This window comes from Carlito syrichta, unplaced genomic scaffold (genome assembly GCF_000164805.1).
Source record: "Carlito syrichta isolate Samal-C Ts95f unplaced genomic scaffold, Tarsius_syrichta-2.0.1 Scaffold308849, whole genome shotgun sequence".
Taxonomy (NCBI): Eukaryota; Metazoa; Chordata; class Mammalia; order Primates; family Tarsiidae; genus Carlito; species Carlito syrichta.
This window is the reverse complement of record NW_007252945.1, coordinates 485,755-505,259: the sequence shown is the minus strand read 5'-3', so window position 1 is coordinate 505,259 and position 19,505 is coordinate 485,755. Positions and strand designations below refer to the sequence as shown.

The window sequence follows — 19,505 nt, the reverse complement described above, 5'->3', positions numbered from 1 at the left end:
CTTGCTCTGATCCAGAGAGGGCCTTCCTTACCAACTGTCAAAAGGACTTCTGTGCAAAGCGGGGTAGTTTAGCACCAAGGTTAAGGACTGCGACATTTTGACAAAATGGCAAAAGGAAAGTAAGTGGACCGATGATAGTGCAAATTCTATTTTTTGTTATGAAATTCAAAGGACGTGCATGGTTTATTTGAAAGAAAAGAAAGAAACACAACAGGAAGGAGTAAAATGCAAAGGAAAGGCTCCTTCACCCCGCTCCCAATCGCGAGGAAGCTGTCCACTGTTTCAAGTGTGTTCTTCCAAAAATGTCTCACTCATGCAGGGGGACATGCACAAGTACGCCTGTCCTTTTGTTACTTTTAGAAGATTCAGATAGAATCATAACAGAATACTGTTCTGTGCCTTATCTTTTTCACTTAATTTTTCTTGGAGGTCTTTTCTAAATTTGGTTGTTTCCAGTTATTTCTCAGGTTGCAATGACCGGTGTCTTTTACCTAGACACTTTTACCTTGTCCGAATAGTTCTGTAGAGTAAATGCCTGGAAGAGGAAGAGCTAGGGCCATGAGCATGTGCATTTTTAGTTTTGACCAACCCTGCCAAATGACTTTTCTAAGAAAGGCTGCTGATGTATCTGCCACTTCTAAAACCATGGTCTTCACGTCCTGACTTTCAGGTCTTCCTGTCCTAACCTGCACATCTTTAGGCTGAATGTGAGTCTTTTCACACAATCGTTGACTGTTTTTATTTCCTCGTTTGCCTGTTTTGCCCATTTTCTCTTGGAATTTTTTCTTTTTACTTATTGATTTTCAAAACTCTTTGCTGGTTAAGGAATCTGACTCATGAACCATGCTATGTGTTAGAAATATTTTCCCCTAATATGCCATTTATATTTTGACTTTCATTTGTGGTGCTTTTGCCATGCAACTATTAAATTTATACGTGTTCAGATTTATCACTGGTTTTCCCTTTTGAATTCCAGACTTCATGCTTTGCTTAGAAAAGTTTTCCCCCCCTTCAAAATTATAGTCAAATAATTTAATTTTTTTTAATTTGGTCATTGGGAAGCTTAGAAGCCGAGTCTAGACTGGACAAATAGAGCGGTGCATTGAGACTTAGCCTGAGATTTTGATTTTAATGTAGTCAGCCCATTGAGATCACTTATCAGGAAGGCTTTTTCTTCTATTAACCCTTATTAGGATGGATGTTTTTATACTTAATTTTTTTGCTTCAAGTGGGGGGAATACTTTGAATGTAGCTTCCCTGAATGTTCATTCAGTTCATCGAATAGTTATTTCATTCCTATAGTGAGTGACATCTTGCTAGACTATATGTGTCATAGGATTTTTAAAATGAGTATGAAATATCCTCAAACCTCATTAGGTATATCCTATAGAAGAAGGCATAAGAACACAAAATCAAGAAATCAAGGCAGAGTGTCATAACCATCTTGAGTGTAATGCAAAATGCCGTGTGATTCAGAGAAAGGAGATGTCAAATATGGTTGTGAGGGTCAGGGAGGAGTTCTGTAAGAAAGTGATTGTCAGCCTTGAGATGAGCCTTGATGAACTGGCTGGGTTTGAATGAATGGGGATTTGGGAGAAGAAAAGGGATAGGAAGTAGCCGTCTGTGCGTTTGTTCTGGGAAGAGTGGGTGGTCCACTTTGCTGGTGTCTGGAGAACTCATTGGTGTACAGCGGCTGAGGAATCCAGGCCAGGGTGAGACCACTAATTAGGAAGGACCTTCAATGACTTTGCTCTCCAATTGGGAGCCCTTAACGTTTTTGGAACAAGCTTGGGAGCATGAAATATTTGAAGACAGAAAAGTCCATTGTTAATTGTAGTTTGCCCGGGGTGAAGACATGAAATGCTTAATTGGGGGTAGATGTTAAAATGGGGGAAAGCAGACCTGAACATTATTCTCAGTTTATAATCTATGGTTGTATAGGGGCTGAGGGAAAGAAAAATGTTTAAAATGACCAAGATTTCTACCTGTCATTCAACTTACTCTCTTAATATGCATTGGGTGTTTGTATCTGTCAGCACGGCGCTGAGCTCTGTGAATAAAGGAGTGGCCGTGAGAAAGGGTCCTGCTCTTAAGAGACTGAATTCTGATGGGACCAAAGACAGCAAACAGGCCAGGATGATGGCAGGAATACAGAAACCATGAATATAAACAGAGAAAGTAAGAGGAGGAGATTGTTTGATGGAGATCCTTGATAACTTTAATTTTATGTCCTAAAACTGAATGTTCAGTACTTTCTCCAGATATTTATCTATCTGATTGTTTCTGGTGGTATTCTCTTTCCTTCACTCTGGTGTACTACTGAGTGATACAGGTAAAATAAACAAACAAAAAGAAAAAAACTTGCTACTTCGAGTTTTAAATAAGCAGTAAAGTTGGCAAGGACTTAAAGATCTGTGGATGATTGGCTTATCCACTACAGGAAAGGGAAGCTAGTCACACTTATGACCCAGATATAGTTTTGATTTCTGATCGTGCCTTAGTTTCCTGTAAAATAGAGAGCTGTCCCAATACAATTATTTTACTTTGCTCACAGTTTGTCAAGTCATAAATTTGGGAAGGTCTTGCCTAGGCGTTTCTCAGCACGGGGCTGCAGCTGAGCTGGACATGCACAGTGGCTCTCTCACATGGCTGGCAGTTGACTATAGCCATCAGTTAAGAGCCCAGCTGGGGCCATCGACCAAGCAGCTGCTGTAGTCTCTTCGGCATGGTGACCCCAGGAGAGACAGACTCCTCGCATGGCAGCTGGCCTATCCCAGAGCAAGTTGTCCCCAAAGAACCAGGTGAAAGCTGCATGCCCTTCCCTACCTAGTCTTGGAAGCTACGTGGCATTACTTTCTCTGTGTTCCATTAGTTATACTCAAGTCAACCCAGATTCAAGAGGGGAGGACGTGGAGACCAGCTCTTGATTGTAGGACTGTCCAAGGAATTACATCGATGTTTTTAAAATTCCACAATGCAGTCATACTGCCTACCACTTGAGGTTATTTTGAGGACTCATTTCCATAATATATGTCCAACTCTTAGAACTGCACCTGGCCAATAGCTGTTAACAGTGTTGATCATGGTGGTGGTGGGGATGGGAATGGGGATAAGGGTGATGTTGAGTGACTGCATTGCCCTTCTGCAGAGTGACTTTTGTTGGGCAGAATAAGTTATTGGCCTTCCCCAGCCAATATTCCTCACATAAAGACTTGTTCAGTGGATGGTCATAGATAGGTGAATTGCTTTAGTCTCTCCGCAGTCTACCTGAGGAGCTGAAAGGGGATGCTATCCATTATGTCCCAAGAGGAGTGGTTGGTTACTTGCATATAAACCAAGCTCTGTTAAAATGAGCAAAATGAGAAAGAGATGTTACTTCAGCAACCAACAGTGTCCCACTACAGATTCATAGTCAGACTCCTTCTTATACTATATTCCTCTTTTCGTATTACGAGATGGCATTTTGGGAAGGAGGCTAAAATTTCTGAAGTCATTGTTTTCTTTCTTGGGAAATAGAAGATAAAAGAATAAAATTTAGATATTTCTTTAAAAAAAATGTGTGTGTATATATATATGTGCGTGTGTGTGTGTGTGTGTGTGTGTGTGTGTGTATATATATATTTAATTGGAGGTGGAGTTGTCCAGGAAATAAAAAGATTACAGACACTTAGATACATGAGGACTAGTAGTGCTTTAACAGCTTGTACTTGAAAATGAGTGCCATTGGCCATTGACACATTAGCTTGATATTTTACTCAATTATCATTCTATAAAAAGACCCTGGTTATCTTCAATGCTTCCACAAAATGGGGTAAAATATTAATAAATATTTTAAGTGAAAATATTAAAAAATTAGGAAAGACAGTATGATGACAGTTCTTGCTGAAATGATGGCATCTGTGTCAGAACTCAGTAGTTACACTCCTAAAATGAGTAGAAGCTTGTCTACAAATTTACTGCCTACCCTTCCCCTCGCCATCATTTCCCATAAAAAGCATGTATATGCCTCGGTCTCATGAGGATTCGAGCCACATCAGTTGACCTCTGAGACCCCATTTTACTTCCAACTGGCAGGAATAACAGAAATGATGAATGTAAATTCTCCGTTCAAGAACTTACCCCAAACACAGCAGTCACATCTGCAAGCTGCCTCATTACTGATTGTGAAAGCATCACCAAAGATCTCACACAGCTCAAGTAGCTGTGAGTCATTTACTTAAGGGATTATTACTAATGACCTAATTATTCTCCTGGGCAGGAATAGCCAAGCATCTCAGGACTTTGAAATCAACCGCTACTCTCTTTAGTACAAACAGATGGAATAAGCGGGTATCTTAAAAATCTAAAGCTTGATGAAATTATTATGTGGGCCATAACAAAATGTTGTAATTTTACACCTACATATTTTACTCGCCACTCAGCGTGCATTCCTAAAATTAGCTTCCAAGCCTTGACTTGTGCATTCTAAGAGATATTTCGGGACCAGCCCAACTTTCACTCCAAGGATGTGCATACTCTATTATGTCAAATAGCAAATGGACACAAAGTTACAGTATTCCAATCATTATAATGTAGGAAATTGTTTACAGAAGCAGCAAACATTTTTCCCTTAGGAAAGTTTCTGTTGAATCCAGGCCTTCACACACCATAGAAGCCAGAAAGATGCTGATGGATCTGTCAAGTTCATAGTAAAAGTAACCGAGAACTCGCCGGGTAACTGAAGGTGATTTGGCCCCCGGGTAGGGAGGAAACAGATGAGAAGTTTTCAGGCATGCCCTTTGCTTCCTTCTTCCTCATGGCCTGGGGAGCCTGTGCCCATACTGGTGCTTCTAAAAACAAACACCTGCTGGCAGCATGGCTTGGGGGAGGCAGGAAGTCCAAGCTAGACAAGCCACAGCAGAGGAACACTGTCAGGGGAAGGTATCCAGCAGACGGCCTGGGTCTTCAGCACCCCCGTCCTCCCTGCTCCTTGAGGGGTACATAATTATCACTGAGGGCTGCTGTATTTCTGCAAGTGCAGAAGCACAGATGATTCCCCCTGAGGCTCTTTGTCCTGCACACTTTTACCCCCAGAACCCACTGGGCCCCTCACCAGTCAGGGCCTTGGCATTGTCCCCTTCTCCAAAGACACATGCCAACCTAAGTCATGAACATGCCCAAGGAAATGTGAACTCATCTGGAAAATAAACGAGACTGCTTAGGAGGGCAACTGCCATAAAAGAACAATAACAAATGGAATGAATTGAACCTGATAAGGCATAATTAGTGAACAGAAATACAAGGCATTCAAAAGACATATCACATATTCCACAAAGATAAGGGAGGGTGTTGGAAACATGAAGTAAAATGTGAAGCCTTAAAGAAGAGTCAGATGGAAAATCAGAGAATGCAAAGTATAAATTTTTGTTTTCAAGTTTCAGCAAATGGGTTGAATGTCAAGTGGATTCAGCTGAAAAATCAATCAGTGAGTGAGAAGATTGTGTCAGAAATTCTCAGAGTGCATCAGGGATTGTCAGAGGGAAAACTTAAAGATAAGTAAAGCAATATAAAGAATAACTAATATAAAGAGGAAAGAAGGAAAGAAAACAATCAATACAGGAAGAGAAGGAAACATTAGAGAGAACAATGGCTGCTAATTGTCCAGAGACAAGGAAAATGTAGAAGACTTTAGACAGATAATCTGAATAAAATGCAAAATAGGCAAAAAAAGTGGGGGGATAACTCAATAGATTCTAATGAAGTTTATGTAACATAAAGATAGAAAATTCTAAGAGCAGACCAACTATTAAAGGATAAAAGAATTAGGCTGATCTCAAAACTTCTCAACAGGAAGCAGAATATAAGAAACTAGAACAATATTTTCATAGTATTGAATCAAGCATATTAAGCAAAACCATTATCTAAATGTGAGTATGAAATAAAGACATTCTCAGACCTAGAAGTTACCATGCAAGAGGTTCTTGGGATTTTTTTTTTTTTTTGGTCAGGCTAGAGTGCAGTGGCACAATCTTGGCTCACCTCGGCCTCTACCTTCTGGGTTCAGACTATCCTGTCTCAGCCTCCAGAGTAGCTGGAATTATAGGTGCACTAGCACCATCAGGGACTAGTGGAAGTCTTTATGGAACCAGAAGAGCAAGGAGACCAAAAAACAAAAACACCAACAAAACTCAATGCGAACAAACTGAAAAAGTCATACCTATCTTCACTACAACAATATAATGCCTTCAAAAAGTAAAATACCATTGGAACTGCAGCCCAAAAAAGTAGGACAGGACCTGTAGGATAAAGCCAAACAGAGTTATTCCTTTCTAAAATAAATGCCCAGGATATAATTGGAAACTATTCATCATCATAAAAACCGAGGAAATCACAGCTTGATTGAGAAGAGACAATCAACTGATACCAGCATGGAGATGAATTATGTGTTGGAATTACGTGATGAGAATTTTATACAGCCATCATAAAAATACTTCAAAAAGTAATTACAACAAATGAAAAAATAGATACTGTCAGCAAAATATATACATTATTAAAAAGAACCAAATGGAAATTATAAAACTGAAAATATAAAATCAGAAATAAAAGTCTCACTGGATAGGCTCAGTAGTATAGTGAAGGTGACAGAGGATAGAATCAGTGAACTTGAGAACAGATCAGTAGAATTTATCCAGTCTGAACAAGAGAAACTAAACTGAAAAAAGTAAACAAAACTTCAGGGGCCTTGTAGGATAATAACAGAAGATCCAACATTTATATCATTGGATCCCAGGAGGAGAGTGGGGCTGAAAGACTATTTGAAAAATTAGTGACTGAAAAATCCCAAATTTTGTGAAAGACACAAACCTACATGTTCAAGAAGCTACACAAATCACAAATCCCCAACAAAAGAAATCCAAAGAAATTCATACTAAGACACATAAAAATGAAAGTTCTTAAAACCAGAGACAAGGAAAAGTCTTTGAGAGCAGCCATAGAGAAAGAATCCATTACCTATAGGGGAACAACAGTTTGAATAGCAGTAGATTTATCATCTGACATCATGGAAGCCGGAAAGAAAAATGGCAAATAACAGAACTATCAACCTACAATCCTACATCCAGCAAAATTATTCTTCAAGAGCAAAGGAGAAGTAAAGACATTCTCAGATAAAGAAAATGAAATGCATTTTGTTGCTAGTGGATTAAAGATTAGCTAAAGGAAGTTCTTGAAACATAAGGAAATGATAAAAAGCGTTTTGGAGCTGTAGGAAGAAAGGAAGATAGAATAATGGAGAGAGTGGAAATATAGTAGAATATTCTTTTCCTCATGAGTTTTATGTATAATATTTGGTGACCGAAACAAAAATGTTAACGTCATCTGATACTTAAGACTCTACTTGAAAGTGCAGACAGTAAAGAGACTTAAATGGAAGGCTTTCTCACATACTTAGAGTAGTAAAATATTGGTACCAGTAGATTGTGATAAGTCAGAGTGTATATTGTAATACACAATCAATTATTATGAACACTAACATATACATGTACAATCCAACATATTATAAATAAATGGAGATGGAATTCTACAAAAATAGGTCCACACAAATATGCTCAAGTGATTTTTGGCAAAGGTATAAAAGCAATTCAGTGGAGGAACAATCAAGTTTTTAACAAATGATACTGAAATAATTGAATGTCCATAGGCAAAAAAGTGAGCTCTATCTAAATTTAATTCTTTATACAAAAATTAAAATAGATCATGGACTTCAATTTAGAACATACAACTATATAACTTTTAGAAAAAAATTAGGAGTGTTTAGCTTCTAAGGCAAAGCAAAGATTTCTTTTTTTTTTTTTCCTCTGAAAGCAAGATTTTTTTTTTTTTTTTTGAGTTGGAGTCTCACTCTGTCACCCAGACTGGAGTGCAGTGGCCGCTCCCGGCCACCGCAGCCTCAACCTGCTGGGCTCTGGCGATCCTTCCACCTCAGCCTTCCAAGTAGCTGGAATTACAGGCATGCGCTACCACGCCCAGCTGATTTTTTGAGTTATTGTAGAGATGAGGTCTCGCTGCCCAGGTGGGTCTCAAACCCACGGGCTCAGGCAATCCACTCACTTCAGCCTCCCAAAGAGGCGGGATTTACAGGCTGAGCCATTGAGCCTGGCTGAAAGCAAGATATTAAGAGGACAGAAAAGCTTCCATAGTGGGAGGGGACTCAAAGGGGTTGCCCAAAGCAAAGATTTCTAAGATGTGACCCTAAAAATGTAGCCCATTAAAAGGAAACTTTGATAAATTGAGACTCATTGAAGTAAAAAGCAAAACAAATCCTCTTGCTTTGCAAAAGCTCATGTTAACTATGAAAAGACAAGCTAGAGACTGGGAGAAGTATTTGCAAACCATGTATTTGACAAGGCACTAGTATCTAGAATATATAGTCTCAAAAGTCAACACTTAAAAAAAAATCAACCTTGGAAGACAGGCAAAAAACATAAAAAGACATTCTCATTGAGGAGGATGACAAATAGACACTTCCAAAGATGTTCAGCATTATTAGACATGAGGGTAGTACAAATGAAAGCCACAGTGAGATATCATCACACACCTTTCAGAATGGCTAAAAAAAGTAGTGATAACAGTAAATATTGGTGAAGAAGCAAAGGCATAAAATCACTCATGCATTGCTGGGAGGAGTGTAACATGGTATGGCTATTCTGGAAAACAGTTTGCCTATTTCTTACCCAATGAAACATGCAAGCACCACACCACTCAGTAATTGCACTCTTGGACAATTATTTTAGAAAAATGAAAATTTAGTTTTATGCAAAAACCCCTACAGAAATGTTTAAAGCATCTTTATTCATAGTATCCCCAAACCAGTAACATCCCAGCAGCCTTTCCGTGGGTGAATGGGTAAACATAATGTGGTACATACACAACATGAGATACTACTCAGTAGTTAACAAAGAAATGAACCATTGATGCACAAATCTCTAGAGAATTATACTGAGCACAAAAAGCCAGTATCCAAAGTTATATAGCTTATAATTCTATTTATATAACAGTTTTGAAATGGCAAAAGCTTAGGAATGGGGAACAGACTTAGTGGTTTCCAGGGACTAGGGATGAGATAGGGTGGGAAGTAGGTGAGTGTGATTTTAAGGTAGACACAAAGGAGTCATGTGATGAGAGAGTTGTTCTGTATTTTGAGTGTGATAGGGAATACCTGAACTTATACAGGTGATAACATTGTATAAAACGATGTATACATGCCCCCCCACACACAATGATGAGAAATCTGACTAAAACCAGTGATTGTAACAATGTCAATTCCCTAGTGTGATATTATACTGTCATTTTTGCAAAATGTTACCATTGTAGGAAACTGGGGAAAGGTACATGGGATCTCTCTGTATTCTTTATTGTAATTGTATGTGAATTTAATACAAATAAGAAGAAAGGAAGGGAAAAATGTATTAAACTGAAAAACTTGCAATCAATCAGAAAATAGCAATAATTACACAATAGTTACAATTATCAAGAGTACATGGGTTAAAACCAGCAATCCAAAGAAAAAATTTCAGAATGGATTGTATACAGTTCTGCAAAATGTTTTATATGAGATTCAATTTTAAAATGTGCAAAAGGATTGAAAATAAAGAATGGCAAAAAGAAAATCCAGGTAAAATTGTATTAAAAGACTGTTGGAATAACAATTTCAATATAAGACAAAATAGATTTTAAGGCTAAAGCATCATATCAACAATATAGAAAAGCAATTCAAAAGTGTAATGACTGGAACCCTTAGGTGTCCTACCTCATAATCTGAGATACACAAACAACCAATAAAACAGTGGAAAGAAATAGAGAAATCAAGAATTGTAGTTGGAAATTTAAAACTCTCATCTTAAAAGCTGAGAGATGAAGCAGACCAAAAAATAAGCAAATATATAAAATTTTAATAACATAATATAATTTCATTTTACATCTAATGAACAGAACATTTTTAATTTTGGAAATATATACAACATTTACAAAAATCAATCAAGTATCAGGTGACAGGAGAAGCCTCAATTAGTTTTTATAGAGTATATTCTCAACTGGTATGCAATAAAATTAGATAATAATCTAGCAAAAAGGGAGCTGAAAAAGAATCCCTTCTGTTTAGAAATTGAAAAACATGCTATTATACATGATGTAAAGAGAAAACAATTAGGAAAAATAATAATAAGCAGTGTAAAATCTACTGAACAATAATGGTGTAAATTCTGGAAACAAATCGGTGCAATTACAGAAAAGTATTAAAAATTGATAAGTTTGATGATAGATACACAAGTGTTTGTTAAATTACTTTTTGTATTTTTCTGTATATTTAAAATATTAATTATTAAAAATTTAAAGCAACATATATTGGACATGTTTAAAGTATTACTCAGAAAAAAATTTAGAGCTTTAGATATAATTGTTAAAACATTAAAATATCAAGAGAGGAAAATCAGGGAAATAAAAATAAATCGTGTTTAACAAATGCTAATAAAAAGTAAGATGGCATCCAAAGAAATGAGAAAAAAAAGGAAATATAAAGATAAGAAGAAATCAATGCAATGGAGAACAAGAATCAATATAGAAGATTAACAAAGCAAAAATTGGTTCTTTAAAAAGAGTGATAAGATAGCAAACCTCTGATAAGACTAAACAAGATAAATCAGAAAAGGAATAAATAAAACACAGAGTGAAAAGGAGATCTATAAACAAATGATTCTAAAAATAGTTTAGAAATTACGAACAACCATGTAACAATGTATTTGAAATCCGTGAAAAAAATGAATTAATTTCTATAAGGATATAAACATTTGAGTGAACAAAAGAAGAAATAGAAAACTTGAGTAGACTATAAAAGTTAAAGATATTGAAGGGGCAATAACATGTCTCCAACAAAAACCCTAAGAAAAGAATAGGGAACCCAACAAGGGAATAAACAGGCAACGCATTTGGAAAGACGATTCACACAAGAAAAATCCGAGGGCTTCCTGAGTGCTTCTCGTGGAAATTGCCGCTTCAAGCAACAAAACACCACTTTTTACCTATCAGATTGGCTGACATTAGGAAACTGGCAAATCCCGGAGTCCAGTGCTCCTAACTAAGGACCATTGCTTCTCGTGTGGACTAGACTCTATTCCTGCCCTCTTGCTCTAGGGCAGCGGTCCCCGGTATTTTGGGAATCAGGGACCGGTTTTGTGGAAGACAGTTTTTCCACAGACAGGCGTGGGGGGGAACCATCAAGGCATTAGATTCTCATAAGCATGCCACCTAGATTCCTTGCATGTGCAGTTCACAGTAGGTTTTTGGCGGAGGCCATGACAATCCAGGACTCAGCATGGGAACCTTCTGGAAGGCAAAGCCCCAGAAGGATCCGTGTGCGTGGCAAAGCCCCACGGAAAGTCTTGAGGAAAGTTCTACATGAATGTCCTGTGACTCACGGTCGCCTGTTTGTTCCCATTATATTGTTCAATAATAAAGCAATGTTTCACCATTGGCCATGCCTCAGGAAATGCAAATAGCAACCCAACGGGTCACAATGACCCAACCAATTACTCTAAAACCTACTGTGACAAAGTGTACTTTTAACTGTTCTACTTTATGTTAAAATTATGGTATCGAGAAATGACGGAAACTGAGGTACAAACTGAAGCAAACACAGTTAAGCCATACAAGCAGCACCAGAGTAGCCGCAAGTTTAAAGCTTTGAAACAATATTACAAACCCTTGCCAACTGTTAGAGCAGGCCCCCATGTAGGTTATAATATGAAGGTAGAATTTGGTGGGCACCTAGAGGAAAGAGTAGTATGCAAAACTTAGAATGGCTTGACCCTCCACTACCTTATACAGGTGCATATGATGATGATATGGTTAGAAAAGTCTGGATAGATGAAAGACATATTAAGTAGAAAAACTTATCTTTATAGGAAAAAATAAAACTCAGTGGGCCCCCTTGGTGCCTGCTTTCTAAAACCCCAAAAGGTCAGCACTTAGTAAAAAGTGAAATGATTGGTATATATAAATAAATATAGACACTGCCTCATCACAGACAGCGACCTTTAAATTAAAACTACATAAAGGATATATGCCTAACACCTTTATATCTATATAGACTATTTACCTTTATAAAGCATAAGTTTTACTTTCCACTTGCTAACCTTTTGACTAATATTAACCTTGCCCTTTTAATAAGTTACTACTTTCAAAAACAGCTAGTTTCTTATATGTAGACATTATTAAACCATATAATTATGCAAAAATCATAAGAATTGTAAAATCATTAGTACGTCATACAATCGTTTCGATATGTTTTGATTGTTAATTATTTCCTTTACTGTTAACTTTCTGCTAAGTGTGTGCCAAAAATTATGATATAAATAAATCAGCACTGCTGTGCTTCAGTGCCAGAGTGCCCGAAAAGAAACTCTGGTCATGACTCTTCCTTCCCTCGCCTCATCACGCCTCCTTCTCAGGTCCCCGTGAACCCCCCGGAGCTGGCCTCCGGCAGGTTTTGGGCTCTTATGAGAATCTAATGCTGTTGCTGACCTGACAGAAGATGGAGCTCGCTTGACCTTCTGCTGTGTGGCTGGCTCCTAACAGGCCACGGACTGGAACCAGTCTGTGGTCTCAGGTTTGGGAACCCCTGCTCTAGGATATTGCTCAGAAAATCTTTCTTTCTAGCTTGTTATTTTCGATGGGCATAGAACATAAAGTCCACACATCATGAATGTACTGCTTGATGAATTTTCACAAAATGAGCACACTCATTGACCCACCACCATCAAGAAATAAAACACTTCCTGTACACTAGAAGCCCCATTCTGCCTCTCCCTGTCGTAACTTCCCTTCTCCCAAAGGTAACCACTAGCCTGATTTCTAACACCCTGGATTAGTTTTGCATATTTAAAAATATAAATGAAATTATGTTGCCTCCTTTTCCCCCAACCTTATGTTTATGAGATTCATCCATATTGTTTCATAAAGCAATAATCTGTTCATCTTCTTTGCAGTGTGATATTCCAGTAACTTAATATTCAACAATTTATCCATTCTTCTAAAAATCAAAGTTATTTGATTCCTTCCTTCGGGTTTTTTTTTTTTTTTTTACAAATAGTATTGCATGATCATATGTACAGCTGATCTTATTTGTGTATTCCATATTTGTCATTCACCTACTCTCTAGAATTTATTTGTAATTTCAAGTCATTATGCCCAGAGCTTTCACTGTTATTTGTAGACATGTACAGACTGGCAAAAATTTGTCTCCTAACATGCTTGCTCCAAGCTGAGGTTGAACAAAGTAATGCTCAGCCTTCTTGATTCAGTTCTCAACGTAAACAAGTGTCCCTTTTGTTGTAGTGCTATGTTTTCCTCATTTTTGTGCTTTTTTGGGGGTGATTTTGCTGTTTAAAATGGCCCCCAAGCACAATGTTGATAAAGCTAACTAGTGTTACTAAAGTACAGGAAGGCTGTCATGGTGCTTTATGAAGAAAATATGTGCATTAGAAAAGCTTCGTTCAGTCATGAGTTATAATGCTATTGGCCATGAGTTCAATGTTAAAGAGTCAACAATACATAGTATTAAATAAGTTGTCTTTAAAGAGAAACACACATAAAACAAGGTATATGTTGGTCGGTTGATCAAAACATTGTGACCAGAGTCTCACAGGAACCGAACCTGTATTTCCCCAAGGAATGATGGTTTAGTATTTGCTAATTCAGGATTTGTGGTGATTGTGTAGAGCTTATGCTATTGTGTAAAACAAAAATCAATTGTTAATATATTTTGCTGAGTATGTACCCAGGACTCCTGTTGTTAGGTAATGCGCTTCACTTAGTAGATCTGTCAAAGAGATTTTAAAGACAGTGCATTTATGTACCCTCCCACTGGAAGCATGTGAGAGTGTCACAGCTCTGTGTCTTTTCCAATACTGGGATTGTCAAGCTTTTACATTTTAGCTATCGTGTGTGTGTGTGTGTGTGTGTGTGTGTGTGTATGTGATAGTACCCTCCAAAACCCAGAATTTATTTATGAAAACTTATGGACTTATTTTTAAATGCTTAAACTTCAATTACCCTCAAAGTACTCTCCATTTGATGCAATGCATCTTTTAAGACTCTTTTCCCACTACTCAAAACAGTTTTTGAGCTTGTCAGTTTTCTTGCCTTTTAGTAGTTCTGCCATTTTCTGTTTCACCTCTTCCACGTCGGCAAAACGTTTCCCTTTGAAAACTTTTTTTCATCCAGGAAATAAAAGTCCCTTGGAGCAATATTGGAGAATAGGAAGGGTGGAGAATGGGATCATGCCATTTTTAGCCAAATCTGCGGAACACTAGGCATGTGTGCTCGTAAATCACCCATCATGAAATGAGCAAAAGAGTTGAAAGAATCACCACCCCCCCAAATTTTTTTTAACTGAAGCTAAATGCAGCCTCTTACAATAGTGCTAGCTGGTACACTGATGCCAGTGGGTTCCTAGAACACTTACCTAGCGGGGGATACCTGTACTACAAGGGGCCTGCCCTCAAAAAGATAATTCTAGATTTTTTGGGGTCCCTCCTTGTACATCACACTGTGACTTACTTGCCTTTTCCTGATAATTGATGGTATTTGGGCATCTGTTCATAAGTTACTTATTGGCCACTTAGATGCTCTCGTTTGTGAAGTGTCTATTTAGTTTTTACCCCCTTTTCAAAGAAATTGGGTTTTCTTTCTCTTTCTTGTCAACTTCTAGAAATCCTGTTTATATTCTGGAATCAGTCCTTTGTTGGCTACATATATTACAAATAATATCTCCCACTCTGTGACTTACCATTTTGTTCACTTGATGTTTTTTGATCAATATGTTTTTAATATTAGTGAGGTAATTTTTATCAATTGTTTTCTTTGTGGTTAGTACTTTTTATATTCTGTTCATGTTGTTTTTATATTCTTTTTATATTCTGTTTACCACAAAGTCATAAAGATATCGTCCTTTGTTATCTTGAGTAGTTTTATTGTTTTACCTTTTACATTCTGATGTCCAATCCACCTGAAATTGTACCATGTGAGCCAATAGTCATGATTTTATTTTTTCTAATAATGATATCCAATTGGCATCATACAATATGTTCCAAAGACTCTCCTTTTTCCCCTACACTTTATCTCTAATCATTCTTAGCTAATGTCATTCCTTTCCTTTTATTTACAACCTATATGTGTCCTTATATTTAACTTATGTCTCTTATAAGCAACATCATTGGATTTTAATTTATTCTAATTTAAAATATTTGTATTTTAAATACAGTATTTATGTATTATATTTCATGTAATTTTTGATATATTTTGGTATAAATCTTTCCATTTTACTGTTTTTCCCATCTGCACTTGTTCATTCCTATTTACTTTACTATATTTGTTAAAGCAATATTTTATTATTTTATTTTTTGTTTTATCTTGGAAAATATAGTTTGTTTAGAAAGTAAATTGGAGAGAGGGAGGAGATTCACCTTCCAAGGTAGGGAAGGGGGCCAAAGTTATGAAACATGGTGGCCATAGCTCAAAGAGCCATGTGGACACACCAGAGTTTAACAAAGCAATGGCCAAGTATTGTTAATTTTTAAAATTTCTCCCATATTATTATTATTATTTTTTAGTTGGAGTCCCACTCTGTCGCCCAGACTGGAGTGCTGTGGCACACTCACGGCTACCCCAGTGTTGACCTGCTGGGTACCAGCAATCCTTCCACCTCAGCCTTCCAAGTAGCTGGAACTACAGGTGCACACTACCACGCCCGGGTAATTTTCGATTTATTGTAGAGACAAGGTCTCACCAAGTTGCCTGGGCTGGTCTTGAACCTACGGACTCAGGCAATCCACTTGCCTTGGCCCCCCAAAGTGCTGGGATTACAGGCTGAGCCACCAAGCCTGGTCAGTTTCTCCTATATTAACGTGACAGTTACATATATTTTTAACCCTTGTGTTTTATTATTGCCATAAAGTGTTTATTATGAATCTTTGACTTTTTAATCTTTTATAAATAAGCACTTTACTATGTCCTGGAGAAAACAAGGACCTAAAAATAATTCATTTCACTCTCTCCTTCCCTTGTGCTGATGTTCATGCATTTTAACTCTACATATATTTTAGAGCAGAAAGAAATTATTATTGTTGCTTTGTACATCAATCTTTACTTAAGCTTATCTATATAATTGACTCTTCCCATTCCTTAATGCATGTCCTTGCTTCTAGCTGGGATCATTTCTTTTATAACAGATGTACTGCCAATGAATTCTCTTAGTTTTTATTTATCTGAGATATCTTTATTTTACTTTTATTTATTTTGATTTTTTAATTTTGATTTTTTTTTTTTAGGGACAGTGTTTCACCTGATCCCCCAGGCTGGAATACAGAGGTGTGGTCATAGCTCACTGCAACTTCTAACACCTGGGTTCAAGTGTTCCTTCTGCCTCTGCCTCCTGAGTAGCTAGGACTACAGACATGTACCATCAAGCTCAGCTACATTTTTTTTTTTGAGTCAGAGTTTCACTCTGCCACCTAGGTTGGAGTGCAGTGGCATGCTCATGGCCACTGCAGACTCGACCTACTGGGCTCAGGCAATTCTCCCGCCTCAGCCTTCCAAGTAACTGGAACTACAGGTGTGTACCACCATGCCTGGCTAATTTTTATTTATTTACTTATTGTAGAGACGAGGTCTCACCACATTGCCCAGGGTGGTCTTGAACCCATGGGCTCAGGCAATCCTCTCACCTCTGCCTTCCAGGTGCTGGTGTGAGCCACTGCACCTGGCAGCTAATTTTTTTACTTTTGTTTTTATTGTAGAGATGAAGTCTTACTGTGTTGTCCAGGATGGTCTCAAACTCCTGGCCTCAAGGGATCTTCCTGCCATGGCCTCCCAAAATGATGCCATTTTATTGTCTCCTAGCTTTCACCATTTCTGTCGCTCATATTTAAGTTCTTTTGAAGTTGATATGTCTTTTTTTCCTTTGGCTGCTTTTAAGAGTTTTGTTCTGTCGTTGGTGTTTAGACTTTTCATTATGATGGGCCTAGATGTGTGTTTTGTTTTTTTTAAAAATCTTTTCCTGCTTTGAGTTGTAGTGCTTCCTGAATGTGTGGTTTGATGTTATATGCCAACACAGGAACATTTTGGGCTGATATCTCTTCCAATATTGCTTCTGCCTTGTTCTTTCTTTTTCTTTCTGATTTTATCATTTAGAAACGTGGGCTTTAAAATAATGGTTAATATGTCCAAGAAAATAAGGAACATAATGCAGAATTTCAACAGTGGACTGAAATATGTAAAAGAAAATCAGTCAAAATTAACTGAAATTTAGAACACAATAGATTTAGCAGCAGATAGATACAGTAGAAGGAGAAATTATTAGGTGGAAGGTAAGTCTGTAGAAAATATCTGGTGTGAAGTTAGATAAATGGATAACAAAATATATTTTTTATTGAAAACCCCAGATTTTTGGCTTTCCATAAAAAGTCAAAATTTTTGTCAAAATGGAGTCCACATTGGTCATAGTTTTAGTTGGCTTGAGCTGATGAACTGATGAAATGTTCTGTATAAAGGGATATGTCCTCCTTCTAACTAGGAACATTCCTTACTCCTTTCTATTGTCTTCTGGTACTGAGGCTGAATATCAGTTATGGTTTATAGCATCCCTGCTCTGTTCCACTCATTTACATTACATGCTGGGAATTCTAGGAATCTGAGTCCATGATTCATGTTGATAGGTTCTAGCAACAGAGTAGACAACAAGGTAGATGTGAGCACTTCCCTCAGAGCAAAGTGCCGATGATAACATAAATAATTAGAATTGTGATAAATATTCTGAAAGAAAAGGACAGGGTGCTAAGAGACCCAGCATAAATTCCTGGGTGGGAGCCAGGGAAAGTTTTTTTCAAGGAAAGTTTGTTTAAACTGAGTTCTGAGGATAATACAATTTAGCCAACTGGAGACCTGAATGTATGTGTGTGGTGGAGGTGAGAGGGGAGGGATGGTCTAGGCAGATGAAATAGCATATGCATGCCAGGCTCGGTGGCTCAGCCTGTAATCCCGCACCTTTGGGAGGCTGAGGTGAGTGGATTGCCTGAGCCCGCGGGTTCGAGACCCACCTGGGCAGCGAGACCTCATCTCTACAATAAATCAAGAAATTAGCCAGGTGTGGTAGCACACTCCTGTAGTTCCAGCTACGTGGAAGGCTGAGGCGGAAGGATCGCTAGAGCCCAGCAGGTCGAGCCTGCGGTGGCCGGGAGTGGCCACTGCACTCTAGTCTGGGTGACAGTGAGACTCCAACTCAAAAAAAAAAAAAGAAATAGCATATGCAAAGGTGCATACGTAGGCCAGGCGTGGTGGCTCAATCCTGTAATCCCAGTACTTTAGGAGACTGAAGCAAGAAGATTGAGCCCCGGAGTTTGAGACCAGCTTAGACAACATTGCTAGACCTCGTCTCTACAAAAATAAAAAAATTATCTGGTCATGGCAACGAGTGCCTGGAGTCCCAGCGACTTGGGGGGGCTGAGGCAAAAGAATCGTCTGAGCCCAGAAGGCCAAGGCCAAGCCCAGTCTGGGTGACTGAGACCCAACCAAAAAAAAAAAAGAAGGAAAAAAGTACATACTTAGCCAAGAAGAATTGGGAAGGTCTGAGGCATCAAAGAAAACCAGGAGTACTGGAGCACAGACATGGGGAAGTGCTGAGGTTTATTGGGTCGCTGAATCTGGAAAAATGCACAGGATTTTGGATGGTCTTGCAGATCAAGTAGCTAAGGAGGGCCAACGCATTTCACAATGACTTAATGGTGACAGATTTGGCCTCGCTGGATCTTCTGGTTGAAAGTAATCCATCACTGAGTGAAATTAAGTAGTTGAATATAAAATGACTAGCTGACTTTAGCCAGGTAGAAAAGTTATTGACTTGGTATGATGAGCCATCACTGAGTTCATTTTTATGCCTTTATTTTCTCTCTGTCTTAGCTGCAAGTATCCACTGCTTGGAAAAGTGTGGGAAGCTGACTTGGAAGCTTGCAGGTTGCTTATTCAGAGCCTGCAACTCCGGGAAGCCAGGGGCAGTCTGTCTGGCGAAGACCAGAGGCAGATGAATGACACAGAGGGAGCTGCCTGTACCACCACTCCAGCCATGCCCCTCAGGCTGCAGTCCCATGATGAGAGGAAGACTCATTTGCAGGCACTGGAAGAATGGCAGGGTCACCTGAGCCCCGCTCTGCTTTGTCCTGGAGGTGAACAGAAAGAGGTCTGTCTTTTCCACAGAACCTCCGTAGGGATCCTCTACTCTGAGGGGTGCTTTGGGACCATGATCCAAACGGAAACAGTAAATATTGGGAGGGCTTCTCATTGAACCATACATACTTTTTTTTTTTTTTTTTTGAGTTGGAGTCTCACTCTGTCGCCTTGACCTGCTGGGCTCTAGCGATCCTTCCGCCTCAGCCTTCCAAGTAGCTGGAACTACAGGCACGTGCTACCACGCCCGGCTG

The 19,505-nt window shown here is 38.4% G+C and overlaps 1 protein-coding gene across 1 annotated transcript in view; it reads left to right on the top strand.

Annotated features, from left to right (window-relative positions):
• The window catches only part of LOC103268572 (disrupted in schizophrenia 1 protein-like), a 250,557-nt gene that overhangs the window by 203,087 nt on the left and 27,965 nt on the right, over positions 1 to 19,505 (top strand). The window contains exon 8 of the mRNA XM_021716617.1: positions 18,988 to 19,264. Coding sequence (XP_021572292.1) covers positions 18,988 to 19,264 — 277 coding nt within the window. The remainder of the gene's footprint in view (positions 1 to 18,987; positions 19,265 to 19,505) is intronic.